Below are 20,759 nucleotides of genomic sequence, written 5' to 3' on the forward strand. Positions count from 1 at the left end.
CCCGTTTCCTTCCTTTGTCTGGGGCCCGCCGAGCAGGCCGGGCGAGCCCCCCTCACTCCTGTTGGCGGGGGGGGAGGCCGGGAGGGGCCGGTGTCGCCCCCGGCCGGGCGAGGGCGGGAAGGAGGGAGGGAACCAGCTGCCGCTTTCCCCGGGGCCGCGGTTCTCCTTCCTCCCCGCCCGCGGCGGTAACTCCGGGGCGAGCTCCGGGCCGCCGCCGCTCCGTCCTCCCCGGCCCTGCCGGCAGAGGCGGGCCCGAACCCGCGCCTTGAGGGGGCTTGCGGACGGCTGGGGACGGCAGCTTTGGGGCGTGGGGGGAGCTGTCACCCCCCCACACCCCGGGGATCTGGCTGAGGGCTCGGCGTGGCACTCAGCCGCAGCGGCCTCCCGCCCCCGGGAGGATGGGAGAAGACCTCGAAGCAGGCTGGAAGCGTAGCAGGGATTTGGTGTTGCTAAGTTGGTTTCCATAGGTGCCTCACTTCCCATAAGAACATCATTTATTAGTACAGGGACTCGATTAAAGCTCGTTTGCTGAGCCATCCGAAGTGTAGCTGAAGAAGTCTGGCAGATTAAAGTGTCCTGACCCTGTAGACTTGTCTCAACTTCTATGTGGGGGGCTACTTTGACTAAATTATTATCTTGGACTCCTTCAGCTCTTTGATACTTAATGGTGCAAAGGACATCTGGTGTTTGTGAGGTAACTTTAAAGGAAGAGCTCGCTTTAGCTGTAAGTTTCTACTCAATCACTGTATATTTCATAGTGCTAACTCGTTATGGAAAGAAACGCACTGAGGTGCATCCCAACCTCCCAAGGGGGGAAAAAAAAACTACAACCCACAACAAAACACCAGATCCCCCCTTTCCTGAGCTTTTCAGTGCGTTACTAATGGAATTCTGGCTTCAATAAAGTTGAGGCGTTTTGTGCCAGTTTGCTAGTCAGCAGGCAGAGGAGGTCTATGCAGCACAGTGGTAATCTGTTGGCAGGCACAAATTTCTTCACTTATATGGGAATTTGTTATGCTAGTTTCAGTAACTCTGTGGTTGAGAGGTGGGCACTCTGTCTTCAGGAAACTGAGCTCAAAACAAGCAGTGTGTGTAAGCCTGTATACTCTGTACGTAGCTGGTGCATTTCGGCAGGTGCTTCAGAACTGTTTTCTTTTACCTGCTTTGGGTAGTATGCAAATTTTAAGACTTAATGGTTCTTAATGGTGATTTGTTGCTTACTGCATGCTTATGGTATGCATCTTAGTAAGTCATTCTAGCACTCCTCTTTCTCTCTGCTAAAAATAAGTGACTAATATTAGAACAGTTAAGTGATTATTGTTACTAGTAGCAAACAAGTTCACAGTAGCAGTCACTTCTGAAGTTTTTTCAACTGAAATATAGAAGCGCTTTTCTGGAGATCTTATTTTAGACAAGCTTTATTTTTTCTGTATTAAGCACTGGACAAAACATAAGTGCTTAGGCAAGGAAAAGAGATGCATAGAACTTCATTGAAGCTGATACGGAAATTTACTTGCTTCCTAAAACCTTCAGAAGGTTTAACTGGTGCTGTTTAGCACCAGGAAATTTTTTACAATTCCCAAAGTTTTAATCACAAACTTCTTTACTTGTTAGGTGGTTACTTCATGTACTGATACTTCTTGAAATTTAATTTCTTATTACTTATTCTAGCTTTGCGTTTTCATGACTCTCTCCGGAATACTACTGTCTAAATAGTACAAATTGAACCCTTTGGTTGATTGACATATTTCAGAGTATTTTAGTGTAGTAATACAGCTTGTAGTGCTAAAGGCTCTTCTCTAATTGAAGCAGCTTTTGCCTACTCTGGCGCTGCCAGCATACTCGAAATTATTAGGGATGCTATAGGCATTTTAAAAATTGTAGGGAGAGGGGGGAATTATGTAGGATGCTGTATAGTAAGACCTTACAAGCATGTAGTGATCTAATCACTCGGAACAGATATGAGGAAACTGTACTTATATATTAAGACTAAGTATTTTTACAAACACTCTGCGGAGAATTAGCAGTTATGAAATGGGAAACTCATTTGGAGATCATTGAGAATTACTTAGCAGTCAGTGACTTGGTGTGTGGTGTAACACATGAGACAGGTTATCAACAGTCTGAACAAGATGTCCACATAACAGCACACCAAACTTAGAGGTGCCCAAACTAGCGTGGCCTCGTGGAGTTCAGCGTAAGCTGTGAAGTCTGCTCAGGAAGCTGAGTAAATAGTCTTTAAGCCACATCAATTGGTGTGTCTGCATGCTTGGCAGTACTTGAAGAAGCTGACTTAAAACTAGCTGTCATGTGATTAGAGAACTAATAGCAATTGGAGCATAGGTAACAAGTTATAGTTTCTCAGTACTACTGTAAAGTAGTGCTAGAGCTCAATTCTCTCACTGTCCTGGCTTCCAGGTCTGCTTTGCTTCTTAAGCCTTACTTCTACTCTGCTGCAGGGGCTTTTTCTCGGACTAGTGCTCTTCCCTTGGAAGCTCTGATGGTGCTTGAAGGTGTGATGTTGGTTGGGAGGGAGGGGCTGAGCAACTTCAGGCTCTTCTCTTTCACTGCTCAGCGTCACAGAAGGCATGGAGGAAGTGTTTGAAAGCTTCCTGGCTCGCCCTTTATGGAAAGAGAGAAAGGCATCCATAAAGAAGAATTAATACAGGAATGCTGGAGTGTTTCTTGCCACTTAAAATCAGTCTTCAGCTGATGTCACTTGAGTGGGGCAGATGCAATCTAAAGTAAATGTGTAGACTAGTAATTTAAAAATACTTCTTGTTAACATTGAAGTTTGGTAATGTGCATTTGGTGTTTAATTCTAATAAGCCTAGGCAGATCTTTTATTTTGTGTATTTAAAACAGAGTTGTAAGCTTGCCTTCAGAGTATGTTTCAGTTTGAGCAGCTTTTATTTATTTTTTTCTCCACCTGTGAACCTAGATTATAAACTATGTCTCATCTTAAAATTCAGATGTTTTAAGATTTGGCTTTATAGAGTCAAATCAGCTCTGTCTGGACAGGGCATGGCAGTAGTCCTTATGAGTGCTTTAGAGGAAAGCCATGGGGTTGTTGTACTTTCATGGCTTACTTGCCAAATTGTTTTTGTTTTTAAGAAATGCTTAGTGTCCTTTAATAACTATTGGTGTCTGCCCAGTGTCACACAGTGTAAGTTATTGTCTACTGTTTGTTTCATGCCTAGTATAACTGTGGATAGTATCATGCTTGTAAATAACTAATCCTTTGATTTCTTAGTGAATTCCACATGTTGTTGTTGCATAAAATAAGGTTTGCTGCTTTAATTGCAAATGCGTTTCCCTTGAGGAAGGGCTAGCCTGTGAGTATTTCATCCTGTTGGGAGGGAGCTAAGTTCTAATACCTCTTCAGATACAAAGCATTACTCTTACTGAGACCAGTTTAGCCGTTTACTCTTCTTTGACTTCAAGTAATTAAACACAAAAAGTCTGCAAGTATGTCTCTGTAGCAGTCACTTGTTGCTGCATAGTTCATTCAGGCATGTATCTTCCACTTCTTTGGGTGAGGGAATCTTAAAAGTTATCTTAAGTGCCCTATCTCTGAGGAGTTGTTCAACTTCTCTGTAGGGTCCTTTTTGTTTCCTGACTTCTACAGTAATCTTAAAAGACTTCTTCTTTGATAAAAGATAAATGTGCAAGCATTTGTAGGAGTTAATTAAATTAATTCTGATTCATAAAATTCTAAAAATCTTTTCCATTTTATTTAATGAAATAATAATGGATTATAAGCATGCATAAGTCAGGCTCCTAGTAATGAAGTGGTGGAATTACCAAACTATACAACTCAATAATTGGGAAGGTATGATGCTATTCTAGTTAATGCCTCCCAAATGACATGAATAACATAGCTGAGGTAGCCATTGTAATTCATTATTGGAGTAGTGGATGTTGGAAGTCAATGTTAAAGACCCCTTTCTTCAAAGGTAAGGGTATGGAGCTGTCATTAAAAAATCTTCTGGTGTGACTAATAAAACTGATTTGTGGTGCAGTTGTTACTTGAGCTGCTAAGGAGGGGCAGCATAGGAAGAGTGCAGGCTGTTTCCTTTCAAAAGAGGTGGTGAGGATGCCTGGCCAGCTGCAGACTACTAAAATGACAGAGTTGTGGAGGATAGATGATAGACTAATGGTAAGAGTAAGATTTTGATAAGGGAAAATCATGCTTCACATTTGTCAGTGATTTGAGAGAATGTGATTTGGAGGGGACTTTATCCCAAATAAACATTCCTGGTTTAATTTTTCAAAAGGTGTTTGTAAATGTCATCATGAAAGGCTCATAAAACAGACTTCCATGGAATGGTGCTGGTTGTTTATTCACCTGGGACTTTTTTTTAAGGAAAGTTCTTGTATGAATAAATGATAATTTTCCAGAATTAAGTCCCATAGTATTTTGTGCTGGAACTTTTTCTTAATTGCCTATGGTTATATTGAACAGAACAAGTGATGAATAGCAAGAAGAGTTCAGTTGTACTAAACTACTCAGGGCACAAGAAGTGAAGGCCATCTGAAAACATGCAGAATTACTTCATGTTTATGGAGTAAGTTGAGTTGTAGCAAGTAAAATTGTTTGTAGGTGAGTTAGACTTGGAAATACTAACTTAATGTAGACCTAGTATGGGCTGTGAGCTGGATTGCCCTTAAGATTTGAGATTTTTAGGGATTTTCGAAGTTCTTAAAAACTGTTTCCTTATACAGTAGTTGAAAGCTGGTGAATCCTGGTGTCATGAAGAGAAAAAATGCTGTTATCCCACTGCTCAAGTACACTGCAAGTCTAGATTTGCAGTGCTGTTCCCCTGGTCCTGCCCCCCACTGCCCACCCCCAGGCCTCCTCAGAAGAAGGATGCAAGTATGAAATGACCTTCTTGAAGGAGAAAGAACTTAATAGAAGATTCTCAAATTATGAATAGTCTGGAGAAGTTAAGCAGGGACTTGTCTATTTTCAAGCTATTGTGCCTAGTTTGTATTTTGGTAGAAATGGTGGCTGCAAAGTAGCAGGCTTCAGACAAAAAGTTCTTAACAAAAAGATACTTACACAGTGGAACCCTTTGCTGCAAGATGTAGTAGCTACAAAAAGTTTTAGGCACTTCAAGGTGTGTGTGGGGAGCCCTTTTCTTCTTTGTGTGTGAATATATACCCTTTGGCTTGGAGGATTGGTGAGGCACAAATACCTGGAGGCTGAGAACATTCTGGAGAGAGCTGTAATAATGCTTATCTTATAATAAGCCTCACCCTATGCATCTCCCACTTGTATCTTACCTCTAATGGCCTATACCAGGTAGGTCTGATCTCTCTGGCCTCATCTGTTATGATTCATGCAACTTTTTTGTCTGAATCGCTGTGAAACCTTCTAGGGAATGTTGAGATGCAGTTAGTGTTAAAGGCTTGCATCAGTGATTGCCTTGAACTTGCTTTAAGATGTCTAAATAAAAGCATAACTTTTTAAAGTGCGAGTTTTATGTTTATGTCCATCAGGTCTTACAAAACAGTGCTCATGTTGATAGTTTCATTTGTTTAACTGCTCACAGATGCAGTTCCACTAGCTTGTGGAGCACCTGCTCTGTCTGAGTTCTTGCTAGGCAAATTGCAGTTTCATCCTAGGAGATGTGGCAGATTGGTCTCTTCAGTACTTCTACACAAAGTGCAGATTAAAAACTACTAGAAAAATGTGTGATGGGGGCTATGACTTGTCTAATTTCTAGTGTTGCCGTTACGATTTCTGCTTTGCAGAGGCATACATGTGCTCATAAATGGTAGAGAACTCTACTAGCTCAGATAGTGAGGAAGTTACAGATGCTAAGTGCTGGTAAGCAAGAGCTCTTTCTACTGTGTGTTCTCTTGGTTTTGCCCCCTCAAAGAAAAGGATGTTCTAGGGATTCAAGTTGCCTTGAGCGTGTATGCACGGTGCGGAATTAGAATGGGCCTTAATTTAAGACAAGCTTTTAAATAATGAGTTTCCCTCTTTAAAAGGTTTATAGGGCTGTTAAAGACATCTCTGACAACAAATGTTGAAACAACATTCTCTTATCACAAATGTTCTTTCCAATAATAAATACAAAATCAGTTTTATTCTGCCAATAATAAAGTACAAACAGCAATGATTACAACTGTTTATACAGAATGCAGGTGGAAGTATGTTTTATGTATTCTGGAGATTTGAACTTAAATAATTGGAAGAAAACTGGTTAAACGAAAAGATGCTGTTGTACACAGACAGTCATGATAGTGAAAGCTTAGATACCACTGTGACATTAGTACTCTGATCAAAATGTTACTGCTATATATGATGCTGGCCACATGTTCTATTGTACACTACCATCTGTGGTCTGACTCAACATAGTTCTGCATTGCCAGGTCCCCAGCTCTGGGGAAGAACTGTGTGACCTGCCCATTTTGACAACGGGAGCAAGCAAGGCTGGAGCCAAGTTGTCTTCCTCTTCCTGTCTACCTCCCAGAAGGAATGGCCATGCATATATAAAATACCAGTAGGGCTTGGGGGAAAGGGTAGAAGAACATGTTGATACTCTGGAAGGGTTGTCCTGGGACTAGAAATCTAGGATTCTGTGGGAATGGGAAAATGATAATGAACTTTTTCCTTGGCCTCCATGAGCTGAAGCCCCTTCTGGCTGAGAGTTTTTGTTTCTGTTCTCTCAAACATCAGTGAACTGAAATTGTTGTGGAGAGAGGCTTGCTGGTTGGGGAACCTCATGCAGAGGACCCCAGCCTGTCTCTGAAATGTAATAGTATCATGATGCTTTCTTTTCCTGTATCAGTATTGCAAAGTATCCAAATATTTCATGATACAAGGAGCATTTCCAATGCAGATGGAAAGCTGAACTCTTTTGGAACTTAATCATATATCATTCAAACAAGATGGTGTCAGACCTTGCTATCAAACTGGTGAATAATTGAGTAATTATTATTTGTTAGCATAGAAACAGTACATGCTGAGTTCTGCCTGAAGTATCATTAAGGTCCTTGGATAACTAATTTCATCAATGGCTGTGAGAAACATAGGTTGTCTGTTAGATGCAGATGACATTGTTTTATAGATGTGCAATAAAACAAGGAAGGCTTTTTAAAAGGTCCAAGTGTTAAATACTAATTAAGAAGAATACTGACAGTATGCTGATGTTCCTGTATTGATTGTGCCTGGCTTTGGTTAGAAATTCGTATTAATAATTTGAACAGCCCCTAAATAACTGTCAGATAGCTCCTAGGAAAAGTTGCTGATCAGGATCACTGTCAGTGATAACTTTGACGGCTTTTTATTACTGAACTTAATAACCATTGTGGCTTGGACAGATTTCCAGCACAACTGACTTCCAGCATTCTTTCCGTAGGGCTTGATGTGTAAGCCTTGTCCTTTTCTCTGGGCTTGGGTGTTCAACGTTTAGCTCTTGGGTTCCTTCCTTACCCAGCCCAGTTTTTTAAACTGTTTGTCTGCTGTGTAACACTGGTGGGGATCAGTGTTACACAGCAGACACACAGTTTAAAAAACTGAAGATGTAAGCATTGCTAACACTCCAACTCATTTAAAAATAAAATATTAATCTTATGTTCTCAAAAAAACCCCAGAGTTTTGCACCGAAATCTTGGCAACAACAGAGAAGATGCTATGTGACAAGAAGAATGTTGAAGCTGAGTGTTCTGCAAGCAGGATTATGTGGAAGTACAGTAGCAGAAGACTAATAAACAAATTAAATTCTTCTAGTAAAGCTTGAAGCTGCTGTTATTCAGCTAGTTAGAAATCCGTTGAAATGCTTATTTTTCTTATTGGTGATTCTCGTGGTCCAGCATGTTTCTGGTGAAGCAGTCTATCAATGTGCAGACCTGTATTAATAGTGTGTGGACTGCACAGGTAGGATTTGAGATTAGTGTTAAATTGCTGGCAGTAGTTTGGATTTATTGTTTGACAAGCTCTTGTCAAGAGGTACAAAACCAACTTCTAAATTGCAGTGTTGTTATTAAAGAAAATTGCACGTAGAATCATAGGATAGTTTGGGTTGGAAGGGACCTTTAAAGGTTATCTAGTCCAACCCCCCTGCAATAAGCAGGGACATCTTCAACTAGATCAGGTTGCTCAGAGCCCCGTCCAACCTGACCTTGAATGTCTCCAGGGATGGGGCCTCTACCACCTCTCTGGGCAGCCTGTGCCAGTGCTTTACCACCCTCATTGTAAAAGAATTTCTTCCTTATATCTAGTCTAAATTTACCCCTTGTGCTATTGAAACAGGCCCTCCTAAAAGTCTGTTCCCACCTTTCTTGTAAGACCCCTTTACACATGCTTGCTGTGAGGCTGGTCACTGTGTCTCATTTCGATTGAACTTCTTCGCACATCTGTTATAGTCACAGGACATCTTAAACAAAATTATTAAAACATTTAGGTTGATCAAGGAAACCTGGTTGCTGTGCTTAACACTGCTATTTGATTTGATGTAATAACTGTCCTCGTTCTTCAAATGTGATACTGCATTTTATTCAGCCTTCACATGAATTCAGTATGTTCAGAGGCACTAGGGACAGGGAGTGAGGAAGGGAATTGGTTGCTGCAACTGCAGTGTCTCTTTGAGTAGCAAGTTGAGATTTTTTTTTTGTTAGGTGGCTTCTCAGAAGTGAGTGCTCTTGTCTGAGGGCCATAATGAGATGTTCTTCAGCCATAAAACTGCTGATCTGTGTATTACACTACTGTTAGTATGTGAAAAACATAGCTGTTCTCCCAGTGCAAGACCTTTTAACTGGCAAATGCTGTGTCTAGGGAGATGTAGTCTGTAAAGCCTCCCTTTACTAACCTGATCTTGCAAATAGTTAAACATAATTTATGTGTAAATTGCATATGTGATTGAGTAGTGATACATTAAGTCCTTCTGTTTTATAAGCAATGTTAGGGAGCCACTCAGATCCCTGATTCTGTTGATATTTAGTAGTGGAAGGGGGTTTTGTCTGTTTAAAGGGTGGAAGGGTCTTTGTCTCTTTAAAAAAAGATGGCATGGTACAAAAAAAATTGGAATTTGTGAATGGTAGTTCCTTATGTAGAAGCAGCAAAGCACTGTAATATAGGATTAAATTCTCCTCTTGCTCTTCATTGTTGTTTCCTTGTTATTAGTATGTTTCTACCTTTACAAATATAGTTACTTCCTAGGTGCTGTGCCCATTTGACCTCTGTGTAGTGACACTTGATACTTACCTGAAAGGGCATAAAATGATGTCTAGCTTAATTGTATGGTAAAGTCTACAAGTAGATTGTATCTTTGAATTAGTGTTGAAAAAGGGAATAAACCAGGATGTGATGTTTGCTAGAGGAGGTAACGTCCTTCAGGAACATCTGGTAGCAGAAGTTCTGGATAACATTTTGGCCTTGCCAAAATCTCCCTTTGAGGTTTCAGGCTTGTAAACATTCATGATTTGGCTTTTATGGCAATAGTTTCCTGCTAAAATTAAAGGGTGATGAGGAACATCACATCAAGCACAACAGATAAGGCTGTTCTTATAAAAAAAAACAAAACAATCCCAGAAGAATATCTTGAGCCTTTAGTATACCAAAGACTTAATGCAATGGGACAGATGCTAATGAATGCATTTCAGCTATATTTGTGCTGATTGGTACAAAATTTGAGAATACATATGGAGACATCAGATCTCTCAACTATGAAATTCTCATCTGTACTACAAGATGAGATGGTATCGTGTGGCATCAAACTCTGGTCTCCTGTAAACAAGTTACAGGTGGAGTGTGGTGTGTTCATTCACAGTTTTTGGACAGACAGAAGTTTAAAAGCAGTCCATTCACAACGTTTGGATGCTTTGAAGCCCCAGGCTTATCCAGGTAACTGAATCTGTAAGCCTTTCAGTATATCTATATATGTTGATGATGAGAGCCAAATAATTTGCTTTGCTGAGCAAAGTCCTCTTGTCTTATGTTGGTGTATGCTTAAGCCAATGTACTGGTACAAATACATAACTTATTTACAAATGTGTGTGTATATATATCTGTATGTATTTGGAGGGAGTGGGGCTCCGAGTCACCTTTGACTAACCAGCAAGGCTTGTCCCATAAAGCAGTGGAATTGCATAAAGTTGTGTTTCTGTAATGAGCTCCTCTTTTTGTTTAGTAACTAGCAGCTGGGCAAAAAATGGTGTGATTTGTGTCTAGTTTTGTGCTAACCTGTTTGTCAACATGTAGAAGTATGTTGGTTCTATATCAGCAAGCCAGACAACTGTGAATGTTGAACTCGTGCATCTTTCTTGGTGGAGAGCATTAACTTCTCTCTTCCATCCATCTATTGGCCTTTAGAAAATGTGATCTTGTTTATCCTCCAAAAATTATTTTTCTGTAATTATCTAAGTGGAGTTCTTATTCTAGGCCTGAAACTGAACTCTGTAGGATAAAAATGTCAGAACAAGGATAACAGATATGATTTCCTCAAGTAGTTAATCTATTTTAAATGCATACTTGACTCAAATAGCTTCTGTTCTATGGTTAAGCATTGTTTTATATTTGGAGTTTCAGACAACATTGCAAGAGTTGTAGAATTGTGGATGAATGTTCACTATTCTGTTACTTTTTTAGGCATATCTGAATAAACTTATAGAACATACTTAGAGAATCTTATTATGATTCTGTAAAAATGATACTAAGCATCTTATGTCAAGAAAGGAAAAAAAAAAAATAGATGAATGGGAGAATTTTACTTTCCCCTGGAGGGGACTCCAAGTTTTGCTGCAACCTGGGTTATTTCAGATGAAGATGTGGAAACTAGTTCTCAGCTTAAAATTCTCAAAGCTTTTCTGTTGCTGTTGTTTAAATGTTAATTGCTGTAGTATAACTATTTGCCTCTAATGGGAACTCCCTGGCAGAAGTCAGCCAGGCAAAGCAACCTGATCTAATATTAAGGCTAGCTCTCTTTGTTTTGAGGGGTGATTTAGGTGACCTCCAAAGGTTCCTGCTGACCTAAATTATTCTGTGATGTAGTCTCCACTTAATCATGGTTAACTACAAGTGTCTTGAGTTTCAGGCAACAAAGATTTAAAAACTGTGGTTAAGCCCTTTCCCACAGACTGGAGGAGGACCCTTGTTTTGGCACCTTAGCCAATTACCCAAGAGTTAGCATAGGCATGTGTCTGTATTGCTTGTACCCTGGGAAGCAATGTGGTGATGTATTATGTCTGCAAAGGAGTTACTATGTTCTGCATTAATTTAACATAAATTTTTACCTCTGTCCTGGAAGATTGATGCAGTGTGAATGACCAGTTAAAGTACTCAAGCACATAGCTGAAATGACATAGTTTCTCCTGAGAATAGCTGTCTAAATTACAGCAGGACAATGCACCTTATTAACTGAAAATGGTGCCAAGTTAAGCCTGTTGGCTTTTGTTTCCTTCAAGTTAAACGTAAATGACCTTAAATCATTTTCATGCTTACTGATACAAGCATGCCTTTAACTGGATTAAGTAAACTTGTTTTGAAGTGATCAGCTGTAGTGATCAGTAATCCATTTAAATTACTGAGACCTTACTGATGTATTAACGTCAGGTGGTGTCTTTCCAAAGAAAGGGGACCCAGGTTCACATGGTTGGTTTTTTTATCTTGTGTTCCCACAGTTGAACCACATTGTTTTCCAGTTTACCTAGTGATTAGGTAAATGGTACCCTACATAAATCTAAAAGTTACTCTTAGCTGTACTATTCCAGCTAACCATTGGATTTTTTTTAATTCCCGGGTAAATTCTCCCTCCTCGTATCTGTATATATAGATTTTTGAGGTTACAATAGGTCTATCCTACTTCGTGGTTTCTCTCTTCCTCCCAGAATTCTACATCAGCAACAAGGAAAGTTTTCTGTCTGAGGTCTCTTACTCTGAGGGGTCACTTAGGCTAGGGAAATGGGACGTTGAAAGGAGTATTTATACTCTTTAAGACTGGCTCTTCTCAAAATAATTTCTGAATCGAAGTGGACGCTCATACTTGCCTTTCCTCTTTCTGTTGAAAAGGAATTACTAACTTTTCTAAAAAAGGAGACCATGAGGTAGAACATTGGCTGCATGTAAATGAAGGCAGATGCTGTTCTGAATGCTGAAAAAAGGGAATGTAATATAAAGTCATATTCAACTAGAGCTTGTTAGTGATCTGATTACCATACCTTACTGAAGGAACTACTGCATTTGTACTAGTATGTTAGGGTAATCAGTTTTTAAATGCATTTCAGTGATTGTATTCTACCTTTTTTCCAGAAATGTTACGAACAAAAGCAGTACAAAAATGGACTCAAGTTCTGCAAGATGATCCTCTCTAACCCAAAATTCGCTGAACATGGAGGTAACTTCAGGTTCAAAAGTTGTTTTTTCTTTTTTCTTCTGTCATGAGTTTAAATGTATAATCAGTCTATTCCATACTATCGTGAAAGAGAGGAGCCAGTTGCTGGGCATTATTCTGTCCTTATGACTGAATAATTACTCTGGATTTTCAGTCTTTGTGCATTCAGACCAAGTTTCCACCCTAGCACTCCTTTGTGGTGGGATGATGAAGATCAAGGTATATGGTGGAAGCACACTTCAGTGAAGCTTCCAAGTAAGTTGCCTTTCTAGGTTTCTGGGTCAGAATGCTCATGTGGGTTTTTCTTATGTTCCTGTTTAACAGCAAGCTCAGCCTTTTTTGGAATATTACATAAAGGTATTCTGCCAATGAATTAAAAATCTTGCTCTTCTTTTTGTCAAGTACATACACTAAATTTTCTGTACTGCATACCAAATTGTTAGTAATAAGGAGCGAAGTTAAGTGTAATATTTATTGTTGCTGCTAAGATGTGAAGCTGAAGACAGAATCTGGAGATCTTGTTCTGAGAAATACTGTAGGAAACTGAACAGCAAAAATGTGGCTTCTATTTACATCTGTCAGAACTTAATCCTCAGTAAGATATTTTAGTCTTACTGTATTATAGGGCTTCTGTTGCATGGTTCAGCCAATCTTTACTTCTGATGCAATAAATCTTTCTTGCTTCTATGCTGTTGAAGCAGCCTAACACTGACTGTGCTTGTACTGTGTCAGTAAAATTATTTTCCTATTTGACACTGTCAAATCTTGGCAAAATGTTCGACTAATCCTTTTCATGCTTCTGTCAGTGTCTGCTTTTTCTTCATTGTCTTCATTACTTCCCCTAGAGATAAAAGTAAGGTTTTCTTGTTGTTTCAAAGCTAGTGGCTTGTCCAGCTCTGACCTCATGCATTTTTCTCTACTAGCATTTGTGTTTTTATAACATCTCAGTATATATCTCTGTCTTTTCTGCTCTTGCTGCCTCTTAAACTTTTCCAGGACAACTAGCTGCCTTGGCAGTACACATACTACTTGGGCTCTGAGCCACTAATGGCTTTGAAGCTTGGGAGCAAAGCCTGGAATGAACAGCTGAAGCAGAACTAAGCCAATGAAATGATCTGATGGGAAGCTGCACTGTTGTCACACTTAGCTTCAGAGACAAGGAATTTGAAAAATTTAGTGAGAAGGTGACAAACAGATGGATTGCTGTGGCTGGACAGCTATCTCCCTAGTGCGGGAAGGTAGGAGTAGCTTGCCCTCCTTCCCACAGTGGGGATATTCTTTTTCAAGCTTCCTGATGTTATTGGGAAGGTATCATTCTAGCATTCTCTGTTCTTATAGTGTGGATGTAGGACAACTTAAAAACAAAAACTTTGGGTCACTTCGGGTCATCATTCCCTTTACATGTACTTTTACAGAAAACTGTGTTAAACCGCTTGATAGACCTTATCAATGAAACTTCAAACTGCTCTTATGGCTGGTCTTGAGCTGATGGGACATTGCCATTAATACTGGGGAAAAGGTTGCAATTGGAGGAAAACCAAAATGCTATGATGAAAATGTGACTCATAATCTTCTGGCAGAGACTAGAAGTGGTCTCTTATTTAGCAAAAAAAACCACCCCAAAATATGAATCTGGAACAAGTTTCAGGCATAGCACATGCATTGCATGCAAGGTGTTGCCCACAATGTTAGTTAATGGGGGAAGAGGGGAAGCAATAGTAGTACCAAAGTATTATGTGGCATCTTGTGCCTCTTGGAATGTTGATTAAAATGCTATGACTTTGAGAAGGTCTTTTACCCCCAAAATACTGTAGCAGAAAATATACTTCTCTTAACTAATGCTTTGTAAGCAACCTGTAGTAGTGGAACTGACTGTGACAGAGGTCTGTTTCTTATGTGTGACACAACCTGATGAATTTTTCTCATTCTGTGTACCTGGAACTTTAACACACATTAAGCTCTCTAAAATTGCTTTAGATTATTATTAACTCCCTTAAAGCCAGTTAAACATATTTATTAAAGGTTTATGTTGTCTGTGTTCATGACATCTGCATGATATTCTGCAGTGGTCTTTTTAAGACTAATTTCAAGAAAGGAAATGCTTCCATATAACAGTCTTCAGCTGTGCTAGGCTGCTGTCCTGATCTAAATTTATCATTTAATGGGGAACTTCACTGTGTAACAACTTCAAAGGGTATCTGCACTGTGAAACTGGCATATGGGAAGTCAGAAACATAAGTATATGATATGTCTTACAGAGACGCTTGCGATGAAAGGACTGACCTTGAACTGTTTAGGGAAGAAGGAAGAAGCATATGAATTTGTTCGTAAAGGACTTCGTAATGATGTAAAGAGTCATGTCTGTATCCTTTGTAATACAAAACCTGATCTTTTTGCTGTAAGTTCTCACTCCTGTGTATAATTTTGTTGCTACATGAGTGCATACTTTTGAAGTACATAATGTGGCCTTTATAAAAGCAGTCTAAAATAAGGTGTGTACAGTGAATATTAAATGGTAATCGGATACTTGAAGTCTTACTTTCCTTCTACAATTTTGCAAATTCTTTAAGGAAAAATGCCTTTTAGGAAAAGACCATCTATGATATTTACTTTCTGCAGAGAGTAGGTATGACTTGTAAAATCTGGCCTTTTCTAAAATTTTCTTCTCTGTTAAAAAGGTATACGAAATACAGTCTAGAGGTGTTCTGAAAATAGCTATTTTGACACTAAATTTTAGATAATGGCTTAGGTCTACTGGCTTGATGACTACTACTCTATTCTGAACTTGTCATTGAAAACTTTATATCTGTGAAATAACTTAACAGCTACCCAAGAGCTTCGGGAGTAGCTGTCTTATGTTTAAACCACAGATAGGAGGCTACTTCAGATTTGCACAGAATGCCTCACTTGTTTTGTGTGAATTTGAGTTGCACATTATGGGGCAAATTTACCATTAAATATTTAAGTTTTTAACATTTTTAAAAAAAAATCTTCCTTTAGTATCACAGTTGAAAGAAACACTTTCAGATGGCCGTCTAGTTAAGACAAAGGGATGGTTGTTTGCACCATTCCCATATTAAATATCCAGGAAGCTTGAGATTGGGAAAAACCTCTAAGGCTATAGAGGTTATCAGAGTTACTAGAGGTATGCCATAGAACAGTCAAGGACAATTTGTACTTTCTTGATCTTAAAAGCTGAACAGCTAAGGAACACCAGACCAACTTTAATGTATGTGTAAGAAGTCTTGCATCTTAAATCAGGAAGCAAAAGGATCTGGGTGAGGTAGTGGAGAGTTTGTGGGGAATTCTGATTCCTAAACAAATTTCCAGAGTGGGATTGATCGGCATCCCTAACTCTTCTCTGCAGTTCATACCAACTCTAAAACCGTCTGGAAGACTTCCATGTAAATCCGGGAGGGATATGTGCTTTTTCTGATCTAATTTGGGGGGTGGGGTGGTCAAAGGGACCCTCTTCCTGGACAAGTTTGTTCTTTGTTTTTTTTAAAAAGACACATTGATATTTTTAATGAGTTCTAGTGAATTTTATCACTGTTTTGCTGACTTCTTAAACTTACCTTAAGAAAACAACAAGGATTTTTGTTTTCTGAATTCAGAGAAAGTGTGAACTCATCTAAATCCTATTAGGCACAAATGTGGTGGTGTTCTTGCTGCGTCCATAGAACTAGCTCTGACAAAGCAAGGAGTTCCAACTTTTTGCATTTAAGTGTATTGTTATAGCTCTACAGAAAATCCCCTTGAGTAATCTGTCTATGCAGAATTGCTTCTCTACTGAGCACAAGCTAGCTGATAAAGAATTAATTCCAGGCTGTCACAGTACGTTCAGTTATCAACTCTTGGTAAATTCTAAAGAAATAGCAAACCTCTTTTACTATTACCATACTTCAGGTGCACCTGATGATCATAATGTCACTACCCAAATATCTGAATGTTTCCTGATGGTGGGGCTCCAGTACATGGGGAGAGTCAAGACTAGGAGAATATATGTTCTAGCCCATGAGAAACTGAGATCTGAGGCTGAGATTTTTAATAGAGGTTCTGCTACATACTTTGCCAAAGGCTTGTGACCAGCTATGAAGTTCTGATGAAAACTTGAAGGCCTGTTGATCCTCAGTGCTATCTAAGCAGAACTTGGGAGGTTCTCTAAAATAATTGTTTACATTTCCTGTTTTATGTGAGCTTAATGCCTGTCATTTGGTTTAAAGGGAGAGGTGGGGAGTAGCCATTAAAGTCACCTCATTCCATTAGCTGGTTTCAAGGATGTACAAGACATCTCTGCGTTCTTATGTTCTTGTGGTAGCAGGTGAAGGTGCTTTGGTGTATTTCGTCATCTGTGCTTTTTAGAAAACACCTGGTAGAGGGTGTTTAAAGTACAGCTGGTCACTTCAGTGTTCTGATGTTTAAGGAGGAGTAGAAGATTTTAATTCTTCTGCAGTTCCCCATATTGAGGTTTGGGGAAAATGGCTGCTGTAAAATTGTTTAGAAATCTAGAAGTTTTCTGGCCAAATTACAGATTAATTCTGACCCCTTTTTGGATACAACTTGAGTAATGATCTGGTCAGATATCTACACTTATTTCAAGAATAACTGTTTCAGATAGCGCCACGTTACACTTGGGACGCTATGGGAACACATGCAAGACTACTCAGAGCTGTCTACTAGAATAAATTGGTGGCACTGTGCGTAATTGACTTGTGTCAGCTGTTAAAATTTCTTATGCTTAGTCTTGACTACTGTACACACTTATTTCTGGATGGGTTTATGCTTTTCTTTACTTGATTGCTTGGTGAAGAATATGATTTATGAAAGATTAAGCCAGATTACCAATTGTATCCAGGAGTGGTAATGATCCCTGATATATTACTCAAAGCATTATCTTAGTCTAAGTACACTGTAAAAGTGCATATAAATTCTTTTGGACTGAATTGTCTTGTCTTAGGTGAGAATCTAAAATATCAGTAGTTCTGAGGCAGGTGTAAGAAGTTGTAGAAAGGCAAAACAGGGTCTCTTGCTTATGTATTGGAAGCTTCCTTCAGCCTATTAATTCTCACAAGTCTTTTCTTTTGTCCAGAATCATATATCTTTTCTTCTTGATAATTACAGACCTGCTTTGTATCTTCATATCTAGAAGACATAAGTCTTTCTAAGAAAGAGGGAACTTACGGTTCTGTTTCTTTGATTAATTTGACCAGGTTAACACATTGAATTTTCTATGTGCTTTCTCAACTTTTTGAGATACAAAGTTTAAAAATGTTAATATCTTTGGAGGGAACAGTTGTTTCTGTTTCAGTTCAGTAGCATAAGAACTCTTAAATATTTTGGTTATTAACACTATGAGTTATTTGTGCCATCTTAGTTGGAAGAGGGTGAAGGATGCATATACCTCCCCCCAAGATTTGCTGTGTTTTGCTGCTTCGGGGCACATGGGACAGCTTCTTGAGAGAACTGTTTAGCCACTTCTAATTTGAAAAGCAAAGTAAGTTCAGATTTACTGTTGTGGAAGGTGTTGCCTCAGTGAGCTACCAGTAACCTGGAGTAGCAAAAGGTAGAGCATGTCAAGTAAACTATACACACAGTGTAACACGTTGCTCTCACATACGTTGGTTTCATACTTTGAATTCAGAATCTTTCCAGGACAAAAAAAGATGCTTGTGAGAGGAAAGTCTATTGAAATGACACACTACTGATGGAAATCTGAGATGTTGAGAATGTGACAAAGACTTCTGACACACAGAAATGCTAGTATTTCCTTTTGTCAATGAATAAAATGTAGCTCTGTGTGTATCCATTACTGTAAAATCTGGAGACTAAGTGAGGTTACAGATAGGCAAGTGAGGAAAAGTAAAACTTGTACACAATTGTATTGTTAGAATGAGATACTTCTAAGAGTAAGAATTCTTACTGTAATTACAGTAGTATGTTTTAAACAATAAATGTCTAGGAATAACTCTTCTGAAGCTTGTAGGTTTTGGATCATTTAGTTTCTATAACTGTTTTGGGGGCGTTATGAATGTGGCTTAGAAGACTTTTAAATGAGGTGGTGGTTTATTTGGAAGCATTTAATATTTAAAAATGTATCAGTAAAGTCTGGCTGCAGTAATCAGACTTAATTTATAACGGTGGTGGTCTTCAAGGAAGGCGTCACGTTGTTTAGTCTGTAACACAAATGCACTGCAGTTACTTTGTGAAAATTTTGAATGTATTTTCCTTAACGTGCACTAGGTTGGCACGTCTATGGTCTTTTGCAACGTTCTGATAAGAAATATGATGAAGCCATCAAGTGTTACCGGAATGCACTCAAACTAGATAAAGATAATCTACAGATCTTGAGAGATCTCTCTCTGTTGCAGATTCAGATGAGGGATTTAGAAGGATACAGGGTAAGTATTCCCTTTGAATTCCCACTTATTGCTGTTAGCATTCTCTTGTTATTCTACTCCATTAAGTCTTTCATTTGTAGTCGTTCTGTTGCTACTTGGTTTTGCTGTTTCAGAAGTGTTTTAAGCTCTTGTTTAGGAAAGCATGAAAACATATTGCAGCAGAGCTCCATAAAAGTTGAGAACAGAACTAGAAGTACAGTCATTCTGTACAATTTGACTTGTGGATCACTTCTTAAAACTGTAGCTCTCAGCTCATTTTTCACTAAAATAAAAAGGATGACTTAAAGCTGAACAAGTAACAGTACTTACTGTGCTATTGTGAAGTACTGCAAATGATGGTTTGGGTGCATATACTGAAGGTGGCTGCTTTTTTCTTTTTTAAGAGAGACACTGACATGTTTCTTGGAGTATGCGGGGAAACGCCCCACGATGACTGATTTCTTGAACCCCAATACTGATTTTTATCATAAATAAAACCCTATAATCTGTCTAAAAACAGATTTAGTGGTTTCAAAATGGCTGAACTGATTTGGCTGTGAAAGGGCAAAGTCCTGTTCCTCTCCCATCCTCTATTTCATGTGAAGTAGAGGGCTGGGCTGTAGGCTTTGGCATAAGTTGGCCTCCTTCACTGGGGATGTTGAATTTACTCATGCAAGAAAAGGGAATAACTGATTTAGGAATGTGATTTGACTCAGGAAGGGGGTCTGAGAAGTCCTGCAGCAGCATAAGTCTAAGGACCTTGTTGCCTGGGTATGAGGAGGGTGGGACTGCTCTGTCAGTGGCAGTGAGTGCATGTTTTCTAATGGAAACCTCTCCTGGAGTTTTCAAAGCTCTATCTTTGGAAATAATGTAGGCCCTTAAGAGGTAGTCTTGAAAATGGCACCTTTTGTGTACCAACGATCTTGTGGTATGACTTCTATATTTAGTATGTAGCTCCGAGATTTATGAGACAGAAACATGCTGCTTTTTCCCATGCTGTTAGAATTCCAAAAATGGCCCAGGGCTTTTAAAAGATTAACTGTAGTGGTGGTGAATTGTGATAAAGATGTAATAACTCTTTTTTTTAACATCTCTTATTTTTAAATTGCTTTTCTATCACCGAAGGAGACAAGATACCAGCTACTTCAGCTGCGCCCTACACAACGGGCTTCCTGGATTGGATATGCCATTGCATACCACTTATTAAAAGATTATGATATGGCCTTAAAACTACTTGAAGAGTTTAGGAAAACCCAACAGGTAAGACTTTCTATTCTGGACAGAGAACACTGTCTGTATGAGACCCACAGTCTGAGGAATTGGTTCTTCGTAATTATGAAGAACTAACTAGGAATGAGTTAAGAATTAGAGAAGGAACTTGCTATTTGTGGAGCTTTCTGGTTTGAGCGGTAAGATTTCCAGAGCTTAGCAGCTGATGCAAATAATACAGGAATACTTTTCCCCTTTGCATTAGGCTGTTAGGGTTGTGGATATAAGGGTAGATTGATGTGGACTAACTTAAAGTTTGAGATTTCTAGCTAAAGAAAACGTGTGATGATCCTGTCCCTTTACAGTAGGTAAAACTTCAGAAAATACTGTTTAGTGTTGGATGTGCTCATGTGCCCTCTCCTGCGATAGCCTGGATGCCATTACACCTCCACAAAGAATGTGAAAAAGTTTTTCATTGCTTTGTATGCATCTGTATATTGCACTCTTAAAGTCAGTACTTGGTGTCAAAGAAACCATAGCTGAAAATTCTTTGAGAAGATTTGGTGTTACTGAAACTTGTTGGAACAAATCAAATGGTACAATGCTAAAATCACCGAGTATAACCTTTTTTTTAAGAGAGACCATTCCCATGTTCTGTTATTGGTAGCTCAGAACTATAAAATCTGAGTTAACAGAACAGAATGGATGTGTTGATTATTCTGTAACATGGAAAGAAAAACCATGTTTATAGATGCATTCAGCTTGAGAGGTGTGTTGGAATTAACATGTGCAGATACTAAGCTATTACTTGACCTATAGATTGTGATTTCTTTTT

At 39.0% G+C, this 20,759-nt stretch overlaps 1 protein-coding gene across 4 annotated transcripts in view; it reads left to right on the top strand.

The window, feature by feature from the left end:
- The window catches only part of NAA16 (N-alpha-acetyltransferase 16, NatA auxiliary subunit), a 71,121-nt gene that overhangs the window by 575 nt on the left and 49,787 nt on the right, over positions 1–20,759 (top strand). For 2 of the 4 annotated variants that reach the window (XM_074564666.1, XM_074564688.1), the window contains exons 2-5: positions 12,257–12,341; positions 14,597–14,701; positions 18,579–18,736; positions 19,841–19,975. In XM_074564666.1, coding sequence (XP_074420767.1) covers positions 12,257–12,341; positions 14,597–14,701; positions 18,579–18,736; positions 19,841–19,975 — 483 coding nt within the window. Of the gene's footprint in view, positions 1–12,256; positions 12,352–13,518; positions 13,577–14,596; positions 14,702–18,578; positions 18,737–19,840; positions 19,976–20,759 lie in introns of those variants that run through there. The other 2 variants (XM_074564679.1, XM_074564671.1) reach the window with 2 other exon arrangements.

The sequence above is a fragment of the Larus michahellis genome, chromosome 1 (genome assembly GCF_964199755.1).
Source record: "Larus michahellis chromosome 1, bLarMic1.1, whole genome shotgun sequence".
Classification (NCBI taxonomy): Eukaryota; Metazoa; Chordata; class Aves; order Charadriiformes; family Laridae; genus Larus; species Larus michahellis.